Source organism: Thalassophryne amazonica, chromosome 4 (assembly GCF_902500255.1).
Source record: "Thalassophryne amazonica chromosome 4, fThaAma1.1, whole genome shotgun sequence".
NCBI lineage: Eukaryota > Metazoa > Chordata > Actinopteri > Batrachoidiformes > Batrachoididae > Thalassophryne > Thalassophryne amazonica.
In genome coordinates, this window is record NC_047106.1 from 33,191,494 (window position 1) to 33,207,481 (window position 15,988).

General features: G+C 42.9%; 1 protein-coding gene and 1 long non-coding RNA gene across 2 annotated transcripts in view; one reads left to right on the forward strand and one right to left on the reverse strand.

Annotated features, from left to right (window-relative positions):
• Positions 1-1,897: 1,897 nt before the first annotated feature.
• Positions 1,898-10,259, reverse strand: LOC117509624. Its single transcript, XR_004560452.1, has 3 exons — positions 10,248-10,259; positions 5,496-5,501; positions 1,898-1,979 (listed from the first exon to the last, which is right to left on the reverse strand). It is a non-coding gene; the product is annotated as an uncharacterized LOC117509624 (long non-coding RNA).
• gosr1 (golgi SNAP receptor complex member 1) overlaps positions 6,306-15,988 on the forward strand; it is an 86,958-nt gene continuing 77,275 nt past the window's right edge. Inside the window, exon 1 of the mRNA XM_034169368.1 lies at positions 6,306-6,413. Coding sequence (XP_034025259.1) covers positions 6,380-6,413 — 34 coding nt within the window. The 5' untranslated portion in view covers positions 6,306-6,379. The remainder of the gene's footprint in view (positions 6,414-15,988) is intronic.

Below are 15,988 nucleotides of genomic sequence, written 5' to 3' on the forward strand. Positions count from 1 at the left end.
AACTTTTTTAATTTTCATGAGCAAAATCCGCACATTGTAAGTCAGGAGATACAACACAACCTGCTTTAATCACACTAACCAGTCACACCTGCAAGTGAGGATGTTAATGAGGTGATGGTGACCCACTTTTGTAGGAAGCCTTACAAACAAGCCCACATAAGCTGTTATATTGTTGCTGGTTTATGTTTTTGAGTAGCCAAAACAAAATAATATGTTCAAAAAGGATTGTAACAAGGCAGATCTTTGTGCCATTGAAATATAAGTAATGTTAAGTTTGTTGATTTGATTTCCCAGTAAAGCGGGTCTGATTCTGTGTCGCACATGGAACCACTTCACTACTTGGAATTAAAGTTAGTGGCACATTACTTTGTCCCTTCCAGGTGGTTGTGTCTCGATATGAGCTGCTGTGTCCATCACCTTGGAGTGGACATAGACAACAACGTCCTTGGTCTCCCAGAGAGTTTGTGGTGGCCATTACAGGTACACACTCAGGGTTTCCCAGTGAGTCATTGTGTTGCTTGTTCATTTAGAATGATTGAAAGAAAACAAGCAAATTCTCATGTTTTGGATGCTGAAACAGACACGCTGGCTTTTTAAAATAACTTGGCTATTTTTCTGTCATTGACCGTAACATTGGTTTAAGCTTTCGTAGATGGAGAACGATTGCTGCTTGCTCTCGATAGCAAAAGTCATAATTGTTTGATTATGGTAAAAGTCTATAACTTTGTTTCATCATTGTTAAAATGTAATGAGCAAAAAGATTTATGAAGGGTGTCTTTTTCATCCATTTTATAGTATACTCTCTGGTGCATGTGGAACCAGTGTTTGTTTTTTTTTTTTTTTTTTTTTGATATTTTAAACTTCAGGCATCCTGGTGACGCCAGGTCAAAATAAAAGGAGACCGGGCTAAATATGGGCCGCAAATTAGCAGCTCTGATTCAGCTGCTGAACTCGTCCGAGGTTAACAAGTGGTTTGCTGAGGGTCACAATTAAAGGCTTAAGCCTTGTGTGTTTTCCGCCATGACACTTTACTTTCAGAAATGCAGCCGTCTGTTAAACAGGTGTTACTGAGGAGTTTCAAAGACGTATGACTTTGCACAACTGGGCACGTTTTGTCTGGGCAGGTGTTAATGTCCCCCTTTTGCTTCGTTGATAGAGCCAAAATCTTCTGAGTGGATGTTAGTCAGAACTTTCAGTAGAAGGTGTCAGACTGGTGATTATATTTGCTGCTGGATAGCAGGCCATCAGCACTGCAGTGCCGATCTAAGGGGTGGCACTGAAATGATTGATTTAGAATTAATGGGTTTTTGATATTGGTTTTCATTATTTAATTTGTATTTACTAAAACTGTGTATATGTGTGGCTTGTGTTGCATAATACAGGAGAAACACTGCAGTGCATTGTGACTTACTCAGAGTTGGATTGAATAAATAGGACTTGCAGCCTTTTAACAGAATAAGTACCAGGAGGTATCAACATACTCAGGTTGTATATTTTTCATCCCCTGCAGCAGCCTCCATGATGGCATTCTTGGTGACGGCATGCGTCATCTGGTGCGTCTGCACCTCCAAGTCTAACCGGCAGAAGGACGGCTTCTACCGTTTACGGCAGCATCGGGAAGACTACGAAGACGAGGTCCGGCTCACTTCCATGGGATCCAAGAAGTCCACTGCTCGCTAACGAGTTTCAGGATGAGAGTGATAGTGATGCAGAGACGCTATATGCTAACAAAGTCTAAGAACTGTTGCACTAAACTTGACTGTTGGTTCACAATCCCCTCCTCTAAAATTTAAGGTCTTTGACCACAGGAACTGGTTGAACACTGGGCAGTGGTTCTCTCTCTGAGGATGGTCACCTCATTCTGTTAAACCAGCAACGTCTGGGCATTCAGTGCTACTAGAGTGATACTTATCTTGTTGCTATGTGGACTGAAGAACTTATTGTGCTTCGTGTCACTCAGTCTGACTGGATCAGGAACACTGGTTCACTGTGGTACTCATCAACACCTATCTTTCCATGCACAGAATCTTTTTATCAAGCCTGACTTCAGGTGTCATGCTGATAAGTGTGATGAACTCTGTGTACTCCTCCCTCACTGATCTGTCTTCACCCCAACATTCTGTAAATACTGCTGTGACGGCAGTAAGTCACATTGGGTGTTTATCTTCAAAGTCAGCCATCATAGAAGTTTTCAGCTTTTAGCAAACTTATTACTGTGCCTTGGTTTCTGTAAAGTTATTCTTGGTGGAGTAAGCGGTAGCAATTTGCAGCAGGGAATAGAATATTTAATCCATGTTTGAATCGGATCCGTCCTGTACTCAAGCGGCAGTAGAAAGAGGTTGGTTTTAAAGAGCTGCTCAGTTCCAGTGTTAGAGATTCCGCACCAAGACGGTGTGTGTGTTTTAGCTGGTTTCAAAGTATCAGGGTAAATGCTCCTGAACATGAAAATGTGCTGTTACGGCTGCTGAACATGCAGCAGGGATCCCGCTCCTGGAGATCACCTGCAACTACTAATTAACTTCAGTTAGCTTACCAATCAAGAGCAAGGAAACTCCAGATTTTAATCAATGAGCTGTGGGCTGCAGGTGGAAAACATTTAGATGGGTGACACCTGGCAGTCATGTTGCATCTTGTGCAAACATGCACAATCATCCCTCCTTCATGGTAAGGAAATTATAAATTAAGAGGGTAATTGTTTTTGTTTTAAGCATAACTTTTGTTGTGCCCACTTCTAATGGTTTCAGTATGAAAGCTTTTATTTTTTAATATAAATTTGTTTTAATTTTGTTTTTGTTGATGGGTGTGCGGTTTCACAAGGCCCTTAATTGTATCGCTTCAAGGATGATCAGTTTTATTTTGATTTGAATGTATGCTCTTTTTCTCCCCAAAACACTGAGTACAGATCTGGTACTCAGTCTGCCAGTCAGGGCTCATAATCAGAACCAGCCCAGACAAATACTTAAATGTCTGAACTTTGTTAAACTGTTGTCGTGGTGTAAATTAAGTTTAAAATCTACTTAATGTAACTCTTCTGCTGATCACCAAAAACTGATATTCAGCAACTACCTGACTGATGTGAAAAGAATAATTGCATAGTAATGCAGTTTAATTTTTATATTTTTAAATCTTGGCATGTACATGTTGAAGTCACCAAATTTGAGTTGAATATGTTGACAGAAAGCAAGGAAATGTCCTTGTACACAAACTTTAGAGGAGGAATGTGAAATCTGAATTGACAGTTGAAACTTGCAATTGATTATAATTTATATTTAAAATGTTGCTCACTGGATGATTAAAATATGTTTAAGTTATGAGTGGGATTTTTGTGCACATTTACGTGAAGATGATCACTAAACACACCCACCCAACACACGCACATCCTTAAAGATTGTAATGCTGATAACAAAATTCTGCTTGAAAGCCCATGAGGCATTGTATAAGTTCTGACTTATTTGGTGTGTTTTTTTGACGCTGTATGGGTTTTAAGATTCTTTTGGTATCGCAGTGTGGAGTTGTGGGTAAAACAAATTCAATCTAAATGTTTTAGGAATTGAGAATGAATGCAGTATTATTTACTAATTTACACAAAAACTAACAGTTGCTGTGCTGTTGGCTCCAATTTTTTTTCCAGCTTTTTTTCTTTTTTGTTTTTTTTTTAGTTCTTAAATAAGCTGTCGTACTCAGTGGGTCAGACCCACATGTCACACCTGATGCCTTCTTGAAGCATCAAAAATGTACAAGGAGAATGGAGTCAAAGGGGTCTAGTTTGCAGTGCCCCTGTGGTGACCTTGTGCAAATTGGTAGAAGCCAATTATGCTTAGACCGGTTCAGTGAGGCCACAGGTGAACCATCATAATGTTGGTGGTTGTCCTGTAGAAAATGCCTTGCTGCCTGTGTGGCCTTGTGTTATTGTGCTCAAACGCCAATCTGTTGTTAAAACCATGTTCACCTTTAAAAGAAATGGCTGTAAAAATTCCAGTGATGCACAGTGAGGAAAATAAGTATTTGAACACCCTGCGGTTTTGCAAGTTCCCACTTAGAAATCATTGTTGGGGTCTGAAATTTTCATCTTAGGTGCATGTCCACTGTGAGAGACATAATCTAAAAAAAAAAAAAAAAAAAATCACTTTTTTTTTAATAATTTATTTGTATGCTACTGCTGCAAATAAGTATTTGAACACCTGTGAAAATCAATGTTAATATTTGGTACAGTAGCCTTTGTTTGCAATTACAGAGGTCAAACGTTTCCATTAGTTTTTCACCAGGTTTGCACACACTGCCGCAGGGATTTTGGTCCACTCCTCGATACAGATCTTCTCTAGATCTTTCAGGTTTGGAGTTTCAGCTCCCTCCAAAGATTTTCTATTGAGTTCAGGTTCTGGAGACTGGCCAGGCCACTCCAGGACCTTGAAATGCTTCTTACGGAGCTCCTCCTTAGTTGTCCTGGCTGTGTGTTTGGGGTCATTGTCATGCTGGAAGACCCAGCCATGACCCATCTTCAGTGCTCTTATTGAGGGGAAGGAGGTTGTTTGCCAAAATCTCGCAATACTGACCCCATCCATCCTCCCTTCAATATGGTGCAGTTGTCCTGTCCCCTTTGCAGAAGAGCACCCCCAGAGTATGATGTTTCCATCCCCATGCTTCACAGTTGGGATGGTTTTCTTGGGGTTGTTCTCATCCTCTAAACATGGTAAGTGGAGTTGAAGCCAAAAAGCTTTATTCTGGTCTCATCTAACCACATGACCTTCTCCCATGCCTCCTCTGAATCATCCAGCTGGTCACTGGTGAACTTCAAACAGGCCTGGACATATGCTGGCTTGAGCAGGGGGACCTTGCTGCCCTGCAGGATTTTAAAACCATGACAGCATCATGTGTTACTAATGTAATCTTTGTGACTGTGGTCCCAGTTCTCTTCAGGTCATTGACCAGGTCCTCCTGTGTAGTTCTGAGCGTTCGCAGAATCATCCTTACCCCACAAAGTGAGATCTTGTATGGAATCCCAGACCGGGGGAGATTGACAGTCATCTTGTGTTTCTTCCACTTTCTAATAAATAATCATAACAGTTGTTGTCTACCAAGCTGCTTGCCTGTTGTCCTGTGGTCCATCCCAGCCTTGTTCAGGTCTACAGTTTTGTCCCTGGTGTCCTTAGACATGATTTCTAAGTGGGAGAACTTGCAAAACCGCGGGGTGTTCAAATACTTATTTTCTTCACTGTAACTCAGAACACCTCCACCATACCAATGCCTTTCTTGGACATGGAGAACAAGTAGAATCTGACCCACTGCGATAAATGGAAGTTATTCGTTGGAGATTTCCGCCTCGCCCTCTGACTGTGACCTGCAGTGGCAGTCCATCTCTACCTTGCAAATTTTTGTCTGAACCTGATATGGTCTTGCACAAAATGTACACAGCTGTGACACTCCTACACGTGCATGCATGCAAAAATAATAGCACAAATGAAGTGGTCTAAGAGCATTAGCTCATGATTCTAAACATTTTTCTGGACCCATAATGAAAACTCCAGCTTGCTCTTGAATTCAATTTATTTTCAATTGTACAGTGCCAAATCACACAAAGTTACCTCAAGATGCTTCACACAAGTAAGGTCTAGCCTTACCAACCCCTAGGGCAAGCACACAGGCAACAGTGGTAAGGAAAAAAAACCCTCTGATTTGAGGAAGAAACCTCAAGCAGACCAGACTTAAAGGGGTGACCCTCTGTTTGGGCCATGCTACAGACACAATTGACAATACAGGAAAGTATACAGGAGATTTTGGGAGTCCATGGTGGTGCACAAAACACCCAGTCCCATCTCTGGCTGGAGCTGCACCTTAAACAGAGAAAAAAAAATTAGGTGGCAGAAAGAACAAATGTAGTATAATTTATCAGCATTTAGCAACTAGAAAAACATAAGAAATAATAATGTGATTGCCGGTTGCTGGCCCTGAGCTTCACTAAAAGACCCAGACTTTAGATGAAGTTAAGGCTGCGGCCTGCTCCGTTTAATAAAAAAAAAGAATTTGATGAAGGCTCTGCAAAAAATTCTATATATTTATTAAACCATGCCTGAAAACCATTTTAATTAGATAATATATGTGAACATTAGAATTTAGCCTTTAGCAAATCATTTCTTGTCAGTATATTTTATTCTCTTTAATTAAGAATGCCAATCAAATTATTTAGCAATGTGAGCGACAGCCAAATACTGTGATAGGACTGCCTCATTCCTGCTCAATAAGAACGCTAGATGGTGCTGTTTGTACAGTTTGCTTGTGCAGCTTGGGCCTGACAGACATTACTGAGGGAGATAAAAACCTCTGTGGTTGCGGCACATCTACTGACACGTGACTTGCTGGGTGACGTCGCAGAATAACAAAGATGGCGGGATTAGCAAGCGGCACCTACTGGGAAGGTGAGAAAACAAAACAGTTTCATTTGCAGTTTAACAATACCGCGGGGGACAGTCTGGAGTGTTTTATAACATTTATGGCAGTTTATTTTGCTACAGTGTACGAAAATACGCTTGGGTGTAAAATCGGTCGTGTTTCTGTAAGGTTTAGCTCTCAACATGCTAGCTAAATTATCATTAATGGTCAGTAACGTTACAAAAGCTTTAAATAAGATTAGATTTTAATTAACCAAATCTGTGATTATGACTAATTGAGGGCCACATTGGAAATAAGTGTTTTATACTTTAATATGTTATCTTCCTTTTATTTATAGTTGTTGTACAGGCATGAGTTTGACCAAATACATCTAATCCAGTTTAGCGAGAGTTCCTTGTGAGAACTGTCAGCGACACTGGTTTTCCTTTAACTTTGTTTACTTTCGGATTGCTTACGGCCACACACATAGATTACCTCATCTGTAGGTAAAACTGCTGGTTGTGTGGGTGGGTGGCATGACGATATCAGTTCTAGTTAGATAAAGTTGGAAAGATATTCGACCTTCCGGAACATGCCGTTTGTTTGTTGGTTTTCTTTTTTTTTTTTTTTTTTTTTTATTTGCAAAAATCTCAAACTTTTTTCACATCGTCATTATAGGGAAATTGTCTGTAGAATTTTTGAGGGGAGAAAATGAATTTCATCCATTTTAAAATAAGGCTGTAACATATAAAAATGTGGAAAAAGTGAAGAGCTGTGAATATTTTCCAGATACACCGTATGAATGAAATGTAAATTATGCGCAAAATATACCACTAAACGTATATATGTATGATGACACAATTTATTTTTGGTTTATAAATTCATAACTAAATGAGTGCCAAACTCTTCACTCAACTTGCCAGCGAGCAATGCTCACCACATATTATTATACTATATTATATTACATTATTCTGCAAGAGACATACGTGGGTATTACAACACAGGTGTAATTATCAGGGTTCTCAGCACAATTTCTTTCTCAGTGTAATGGGGTGGAAAAATCATTTAAAAAGCCAGGGTGATGTTTAGCCCCCCCTCCCGAAAGCTTTTGCATTATGGGCTTATAAAGGGCCTTCTTTGTTAGTCTAAATAAATATACCAAAATCTGATGTCTAGAGAGAAGAAGAGAACATATTTGTGTTTCAAAATGTGAGGAAAGTGTTTCCAAAAATGCCACCAATTTGAAGTTGAAGCTGCAGAGGAGATCTTCATCTGGTTAAATGTGCTGAAAGTCCAGCTAACCTGTCATCTCTGCAAACTCGTACCTGCTGCTATGCTTCTAAATAAAAGGAGCTCAAAAATGCAGGCAGTAGTGTTTCAGAGCATTATAAATTTCAAAATTTAGTGAGGGAAGCTGGCCCAGGTCTCCCCTATCCTGCAGCATTCGCCACGCGGCTCTCTGCAAGGAGAACTTTAGCGGCTGTAAGAGAACTCGGTGCAGTGCACATTATAGGAGAATGTTTCCCCCAGCACTCGGTGCGATGCACATTGCAGGAGAACTTTAGCGGCTGCAGAACTTAAGTGGCTGCAGAGAACCTTCCCGCAGCACTCGGTGCCGGGCACACTGCAGTTGTCAGAACGTTAGCGGCTGTACGAGAACGTTTCCCCAAAGAACTTTTCCCATACGCGCAATGATCCACTCCAAAGAACCTTTGTGCGCGATCCCATGGAAAATGCATGTCATGAGTCATTAGGGGAGGTGATGGTCTAGTGGTTAAGGTGTTGGGCTTGAGTCCAGAAGGTCATGGGTTCAAATCCCCGCCTGACTGGATAATCACTAAGGGCCCTTGGGCAAGGCCTTTAATCCCCTATTGCTCCCGGTGTGTAGTGAGCGCCTTGTATGGCAGCACCCTGACATCGGCGTGAATGTGAGGCATAATTGTAAAGCGCTTTTGAGCATCTGATGCAGATGGAAAAGCGCTATATAAATGCAGTCCATTTACCATTTATGAGGAACAGAAAAAAAACTGCGGTGTTAAACGGTGGACGATTTTCTTTTCTTGCCCACAATAACAAATGATAGTCAGGTAGCGACTTCAGTCAGCAGAAACGTGAGTCACAGTTGACATCTTTAAATGGGTTTGACTGAGGTTGACTGGGAAAAAAGATCATTTCTGTAGGTTGTGTGTGGACCCGCTCCGGGTCCACAATCAGAAATGATCATTTCTGACCATCAGAAATGATGGGTGCAGGGCAGGCGGAACAGAATTCAGAAGGGTCACAGGGATAGACTACCTTCTCCTCAGGCATAACAATGGCCTCCATATAAGCTATGGGGGAGAAGGCAGGCTGTGGCGGGTACGACACCCAGCAGTGGTGGTTGGAAGTACATCCTCCTTAAGTCCTGCTGAGTTGAAATCCTGGAGAGCTCTGAGGGCTTGGGGCATGCGTCCAGTGGATGGGATGTGATCAGCCCATGGTGGGGAAGGGCCAGTTAACCGTGGTGTGGATACCCGTAGTGAGCAATACAGGCTTGTAGGCTCTACCGTTCCTGCAGGAGGAGCATCGGCAGGCGCTTGGATTGCTGGTATCTGTGCTGCTGGTAGCCTGTGAGGCGGCTGCTTGGGTGGGGCTTCTTGGGTCTTGTCAGACTGGGCCATCAGTGGCAGACCAGGGGCCATCATCAAGTGATCTCTCTGGACAACTGGAGTGTATCGCCGAAGGAACTGGTGATTACGCAGAGCGACACGTCTGATCCATCAACCCGAATCATGTGCTGATTGAACTGTCGCACTTCGATGACAATACCGGGAAGATATCGATATCCTAGGATATCTTCCCCCGGAGGAGGGGGTAGATATCTGGGGGGGAGGTAAACTGTTGCACTGGTTTCGTTTTGGATGTGGACAGAGTCACAAACCTTTGGGGGGGGTAATGTGCGGGTGTGTTCGGAGAGGTGTTCGGCATCTACCATAGTTGGATCACTTGAGGCGGGCAGTCGGATGTCATCCCATGAAACTGATTTGATCACTTTATCAGTGGAGTCATATGAGCATACCTCAGTGATTGTTGTGTTGGTACAACGTAGCCAGGCCAGGACCTTGGGGGTAGGGTTGGTGTGATGCACAAAGCGGACAAGTCATCAGGTAGCTCCAAATGTGATGGCCTCCCAACCGGGTGTCTGGACAGAGCATCTGTAGCAGCATGCCGGGCTCCAGGGACGAGAACAACATGAAGGCGGTAGCGCAGGGTTTTCTCCTTCAGGTTTCGTAGGCAGGGACTGGGGATGTCATCCTGTCACCTAGCACTTTAAGGAGGTGCTTGTGATTGACGGCTATGATGAGGTTGGGGCAACCAGTGATAAAGTGGTGGGCCTTGTCCAGGGTGTTCATGACAGCTAATGCTTCCCCTTCGATTGGCACATACCTGGACTCTGCGCCCGAAGTAAATCTACTGCCGACTAGGGTGATCTGCCATCCAGCTGGGCAGCAGAATGGCTGCCACTAGGGGCATGTGCAATGCTTTTGGAAGAGCCAGAACCCTAAGCCGTCCTTGTTCCAGTCTGTGGCCAGCTATGTGGATTTAGATTTGTCAAAGATTTCTACACCCTTTTTGATTTCATTAATGATAAGGGCTTTACTTTCCTCAAGCAGCCTGTTCATGTTGTCAGTCCAGTCAAACTTGATTCCTGGTTTCAAGAACTGACAGAATGGTTGCATTCTCTCTATAGATGCAAAGGCATATGACACCTGATTGAGCAGCCCGAACCAGCTACGCATGTCCGTAATGTTTTTTGGGGCCGGGAAGTTCTGGATGACCTCAATAGATTTATGGCAGGGTCGCACTGTTGTAGAGTCAATTTGGAAGCTCGCAAACTCAACAGACTCTTTGGTGAATACGAACTTCGAGGGGTTATGACACCATTACGTCCACAGGTGTCAAGCCAGTCAACAGCCTGGAAGAAGCTGCCATGGATGTCATCCGCCCACATCAGCGTGTCATCGACGATCTTCACCTTTTGAGAGATGTTGGTGATGAATTCATTGACGCGCCGACTGTATGAATCGCCTGAGGCAGTGTAGCCTTTTGGGGGCAACACGATGTCTATATCGACCGCAAGGCGTTATAAACGTTGTCAAGTGCCTGTCCTCTTCATGCAGCGGGATACTATGATACCCATTCCAGGCATCGAACACTGTTTTCCTAGTGTATGGTGGAATGGCGCAAGCCCGGTGGAATAATGACTGGGTGTGGTGTGTTTCTCTGGTCATGTGGCGATTAAGTGCCTGGAAGTCAGTTGTGCATCGGGGTTTGCCTCATTTTTTTGGGGCACACAACCATCTGATGACACCATGTAACAGGCGTTCCCACTGGTTCGATAACTCCCAGACGGACATCTTGATCAAGCCTTGACCTCTATCTGCTATTGTATTGGGACCGGGATGGGGGTGTGATGGGCTACCGGTGTAACATCTGGATCTATCATGAGGTGCATTGGGGGACCTGACATCATGGGGAGGGGCTAATGTTGACAGACGTTGAATGTGCTTGATGCATAGTAGTCCAGCAGCCACTTCTCCAGTCTATCCCGATTCTCCTCTGTGGCACTGGCAGGGAACAGTAGAGTGTAGGACGTGAGGGTGGAGCCTGTCATCAAGGGCAATCACAAAGGAGTTTTCTGTTGAGTGGGAAAGTAGCATCACGTGACGTGGGCTCTGTATGAGTAGTGAGTGTGCTGCACCAACAGTGGGGAAACTGGAGGGGATGATTCCCAAGTGCGACACTGTCCTGTTTGGACAGGAATAATCTGTCAGTTGATGGTGTGATATAAACAAGTTGATGAGTAGTATGTGGATCACTGGCTGGTAAGGTGCCTGATATGCGGAGAGGTTTAGCTCCCAGTTGTTGGCCGCAGACCTCGTCATTGTAGTGGGGATCAGATGTCAGGACTGTAATCCAAGCTTCAACAGGACTGACTCACCAGTAAGGCAGGACAGGCGTGGAGGGGCTAAGGAATGTGGGTATGTGTGTGTGTATATATATGTATATATATATATATATATTCTATTTCTACCTCATTTCTCATGAAGTTATTGTAAAACATTAACAGTCCAGGGCTCTCCCTAAGTAATGGCACAATGTCACTGCGTCATCATGGAGATTGTCAAATTTAGTGTATCCCTTTCTGTTTTCCTGGGTAGTTATTTATGTTTTCACATGAAGTTTTGGATCTTTCCTGGTGTCAGGAGCTCAGCCAGAGTCAGGCCAAAGTCTTGACATTTTGCTCAAATGGTGATGGGTTGTGGCTTTCTGTTTTTTTTTGTTTGTTTTCCTAACTTGTAAAATGCAACCATTTTTATTTATTGATTGATTTATTAAGGTGGTGGACTGGGTCCCTGCATGAATTTCTTTTTAACACTGCGATTCAGCCAATGCATTTCATTTCCAGCTGGAGGTTGAACATGCAGCCTCGCAGTCACTGTTTTTTTTTTTTAATTATTATTATATTATTTGAGTTTCCGTTTTTGTGAAGCATTGTGTGTTGCCCAAAAAAGCGAAAATTAAAAAGCGAAACACTTATTACGAATCTAAGCAAAACGCAAAAGAAAGCGTGGACTTCTTCCAGAGACTCTGTGGCCGGGACGGAGCTGTGTGAGGGCAGTGCTGAGCCGCTCACACCGGGTAGAGAGAGGCAGCAGCCGGCTGCCACACGTAGAGCGGCCAGTGGACGAAACTGTGTTGTTTTTTAAACAAAACAAAACACACTGCTTTGCTTTAAATGCACAGTAAACTATTTGAGATGATCAGCGTGGACCGTCTTTTTCATAAAAGACTTTATTTCATTCTGTTTGTCGCGTTGGAAAGCTGTAGCTATTGTGCTAATTTGATTAGCGCTTGCTCTAGTCTTCTGTTTGTTTTTCTGGGGACGTTACAGCGCCACACACAGGCCTGGCATATGTACTACAACGTTAAACGAAGCTTCGAGGCACAGAATTTGCCTCGAACATTTTTTGTAATCGAATTATTCGAATTACTCGACTAATCGTTTCAGCCCTAGTCTTGTCTCAGTGATGCTGAAAAACTAATTCATGCATTTATTTCCTCTAGGCTGGACTATTGTAATTCATTATTATGAGGTTGTCCTAAAAGTTCCCTGAAAAGCCTTCAGTTAATTCAAAATGCTGCAGCTAGAGTACTGACGGGGACTAGAAGGAGAGAGCATATTTCACCCATATTGGCCTATCTTCATTGGCTTCCTGTTAATTCTAGAATAGAATTTAAAATTCTTATTCTTACTTATAAGGTTTTGAATAATCAGGTCCCGTCTTATCTTAGGGACCTCATAGTACCATATCACCCCAATAGAGCGCTTCACTCTCAGACTGCAGGCTTACTTGTAGTTCCTAGGATTTTTAAGAGTAGAATGGGAGGCAGAGCCTTCAGCTTTCAGGCTCCTCTCCTGTGGAACCAGCTCCCAATTTGGATCAGGGAGACAGACACCCTCTCTACTTTTAAGATTAGGCTTAAAACTTTCCTTTTTGCTAAAGCTTATAGTTAGGGCTGGATCAGGTGACCCTGAACCATCCCTTAGTTATGCTGCTATAGACTTAGACTGCTGGGAGTTCCCATGATGCACTGTTTCTTTCTCTTTTTGCTCTGTATGCACCACTCTGCATTTAATCATTAGTGATTGATCTCTGCTCCCCTCCACAGCATGTCTTTTTCCTGGTTCTCTCCCTCAGCCCCAACCAGTCCCAGCAGAAGACTGCCCCTCCCTGAGCCTGGTTCTGCTGGAGGTTTCTTACTGTTAAAAGAGAGTTTTTCCTTCCCACTGTTGCCAAGTGCTTGCTCACAGGGGGTCGTTTTGACCGTTGGGGTTTTTCCGTAATTATTGTATGGCTTTGCCTTACAATATAAAGCGCCTTGGAGCAACTGTTTGTTGTGATTTGGCGCGATATAAATACAATTGATTTGATTTGATGTCTTGTACTGTTACAAATATTATTATTATTGCTTATCCTTGCACACGCTGTTCGATGAACATTAAGAGCTGACGTAACGTGAATTTCTCCTCTGTTAGATCAATGAAGTTTATCTATCTATCTATAAGGCCAATATCACTGGTGTTCAAGGGGACTGCTTGGACAGAGATCTCGATGAAGGGCTGGGAGTCAGATGTACGCTTTTCCCATGCCTCACGTAGGTCAATAAACACACGATGTTCCAGTTTGAAGATTTGGGCCACTGTGTGGTCATCGGGAGGTTGGTGGGTAGCGTTGCCTAAGAGGGCTCCAACGGAGCACAGGGCTTCAAACACCGCTGTGGCACCACTTGGGGCTGGGGTGGACTCAGGTGATTTTTGCCGCTGTGAACGGCAACAGACACTCTCATGGTGATGCAGTAGACCACACTTGGTGTATGTGTTGTTATAGGCGGGGCATGCCTTCATGCGTGTGTTCCTGCTGCCAGTATACCCTTGCCTGCCACATTAGTTACACGAGGGGTTGCCCTGGTTGAGATGGGGAGTGTTGCTGTCCTGTCGCATATTGTGAAGTTGGATGCGAGCGACCAAGATGTTCTCCTGGTGGACAGCAAGCGTTTTTATATTCTGAAGGACTGTGGCCTCTGTACTGCTTGAAAGAGAGCTGAATGTGCGGCTGAGGTCTTTCCTCAGCAAGTCATTGCAACATTCCAGGAGCTGCCACACGATGTCCTGTCCAGTAAGGTGTGTAGCCACTTTATAGTCATTCCACCATTGCAAGAAGTAGGACCATTCCTCCCTAGAACCATCCGCTGAGATAGTGAGCCGTTTCACCTTCTCCGTAGAGGCTGTAATGGCAGTAGCTGTGTTGGGCGGAGGGTGGGACGTGCTGGTGTGTATATCCAGGAGACGGTTGAGGACTTCTGGAGGAGTTGAACTGGGTCAGCTGACATCACAGCCTGGTGCAGGACAGTAGATGTTGACCATCGTGGATGAGACGTGTGAGCGTAAAAGAGTGCTAAACTCTTTACTCAACTTGCCAGCGAGCAATGCTCACACATTTATTCTGCAAGAGACAAACGTGGGTATTACAGTACAGAACGACCTGTAATTATGTACAGTGGCTATACAGTAATTCATCACCATCTACTTAGCACGATGGTTAGAAAGTGACCCATCACCAGATACTTATCTGTAGCATGATATCTGTCACATCATCTTGAAGCATATCTCAGGGAATTTTACAAATCTATTTTATGAATCTCGTATCTCTGGTGTTCATTTCTAATTTCACCTCAGTTTGTAAGAGTTTTGGCATTCACAATATGTTCACCACTCCTCTGGTTTGGCCAGATCTCCCTTTGTTAACATTGTGAACAGCTCTTTGTTTGAAACTTCTTTACAATCCTTCATATTTCTGTCTGGAGCTAACTTTCTAACTGTGAAATGTGGAGGTGCACCGATCATTATCGGCCGATCACACCTCGATCGGTTTGATCGGTGATCGGCAAAATGCGCCGATCAAAAGGACCGATCACAACAGTGCAGGCAGTAGTGCAGGGAGCGCTTGGTCCTGTTATGACATGCTTTCCTCTGTGAAGTAAACTCATTTTGACTTCTGATATGAGCTGGACGGACAAGGAGAGCAGTCGCCATCATCTAATGTAGTCCATGTCCGTCCAGCTCATATCAGAAGTCAAAATGAGTCAAATGGCTCTGAGAGATCTAAATAGACTGCTGTGAACCACACTGCCATCTAGTGGATATCCAGTGTGCGTGAGTATGTATTTGTGAATCAGTAGGCATTTTGATTTTGTTTATTTTTTTCATGAGTGTAGAGGTACAGAGAGTACAAAGAAGCTTTGTTCATTTGATTTGCTTATATTGTGAACTGCCATGATACTGGAATTGACAACTATGTTCAAAATAAAAAAAAGAAAATTGATTGGATGGATTGATTGATTGATCTGTGGATTTCGCGAAAAGAATGTCTCAAAATTACGTCACAGAGGAAAGCGATGAATGCATGTAATCGGTGATCCACAAATGCTGAAACTCAATTCACAAATACAATTTCCAGTTTTACAAATGTATTTTTTTTTTTTTTACAAATTAAGTTTTATATTTGCAAATACAACATTATCTGCAAGACCAATTTACAAGTTACAAATATGAAATTTGCATTTGTGGATATCTGAACACATTTGCAAATCAATGATTATTTGTAGATCACCCTCTGTGCATTTACAAATATTAATGAGACAATTTTAACCCCATAGAATGAGGGCTGTATTTTACATTCTCAACGTATTCTCTGTAGGCTGTAACCTGAGCAGCATGAAACATGGGGAAAAAAAAAAGAAGCTTGCTGGTAGAACAAAGTCAGTGTAATAAAACAAAAGTTGGCAGTTTATTCTAGTGTCTTTATTTGAATGCATGTTTTTTGTTTTCATCATTAAGTTTTAATGCAAAAATAGTCCTGTACATTAGACCTATATTCTTATTTTGGGCATGATCCAAATATGTACTTGATTGGTATCGGCCTTTCAGTAAAATTTCAGTGATCGTTGATTGGCCTAAAAAATCCTGATCGGTGCACCTCTAGTGAAATGACATTGATATTGTCGTTGGGTTTGCACG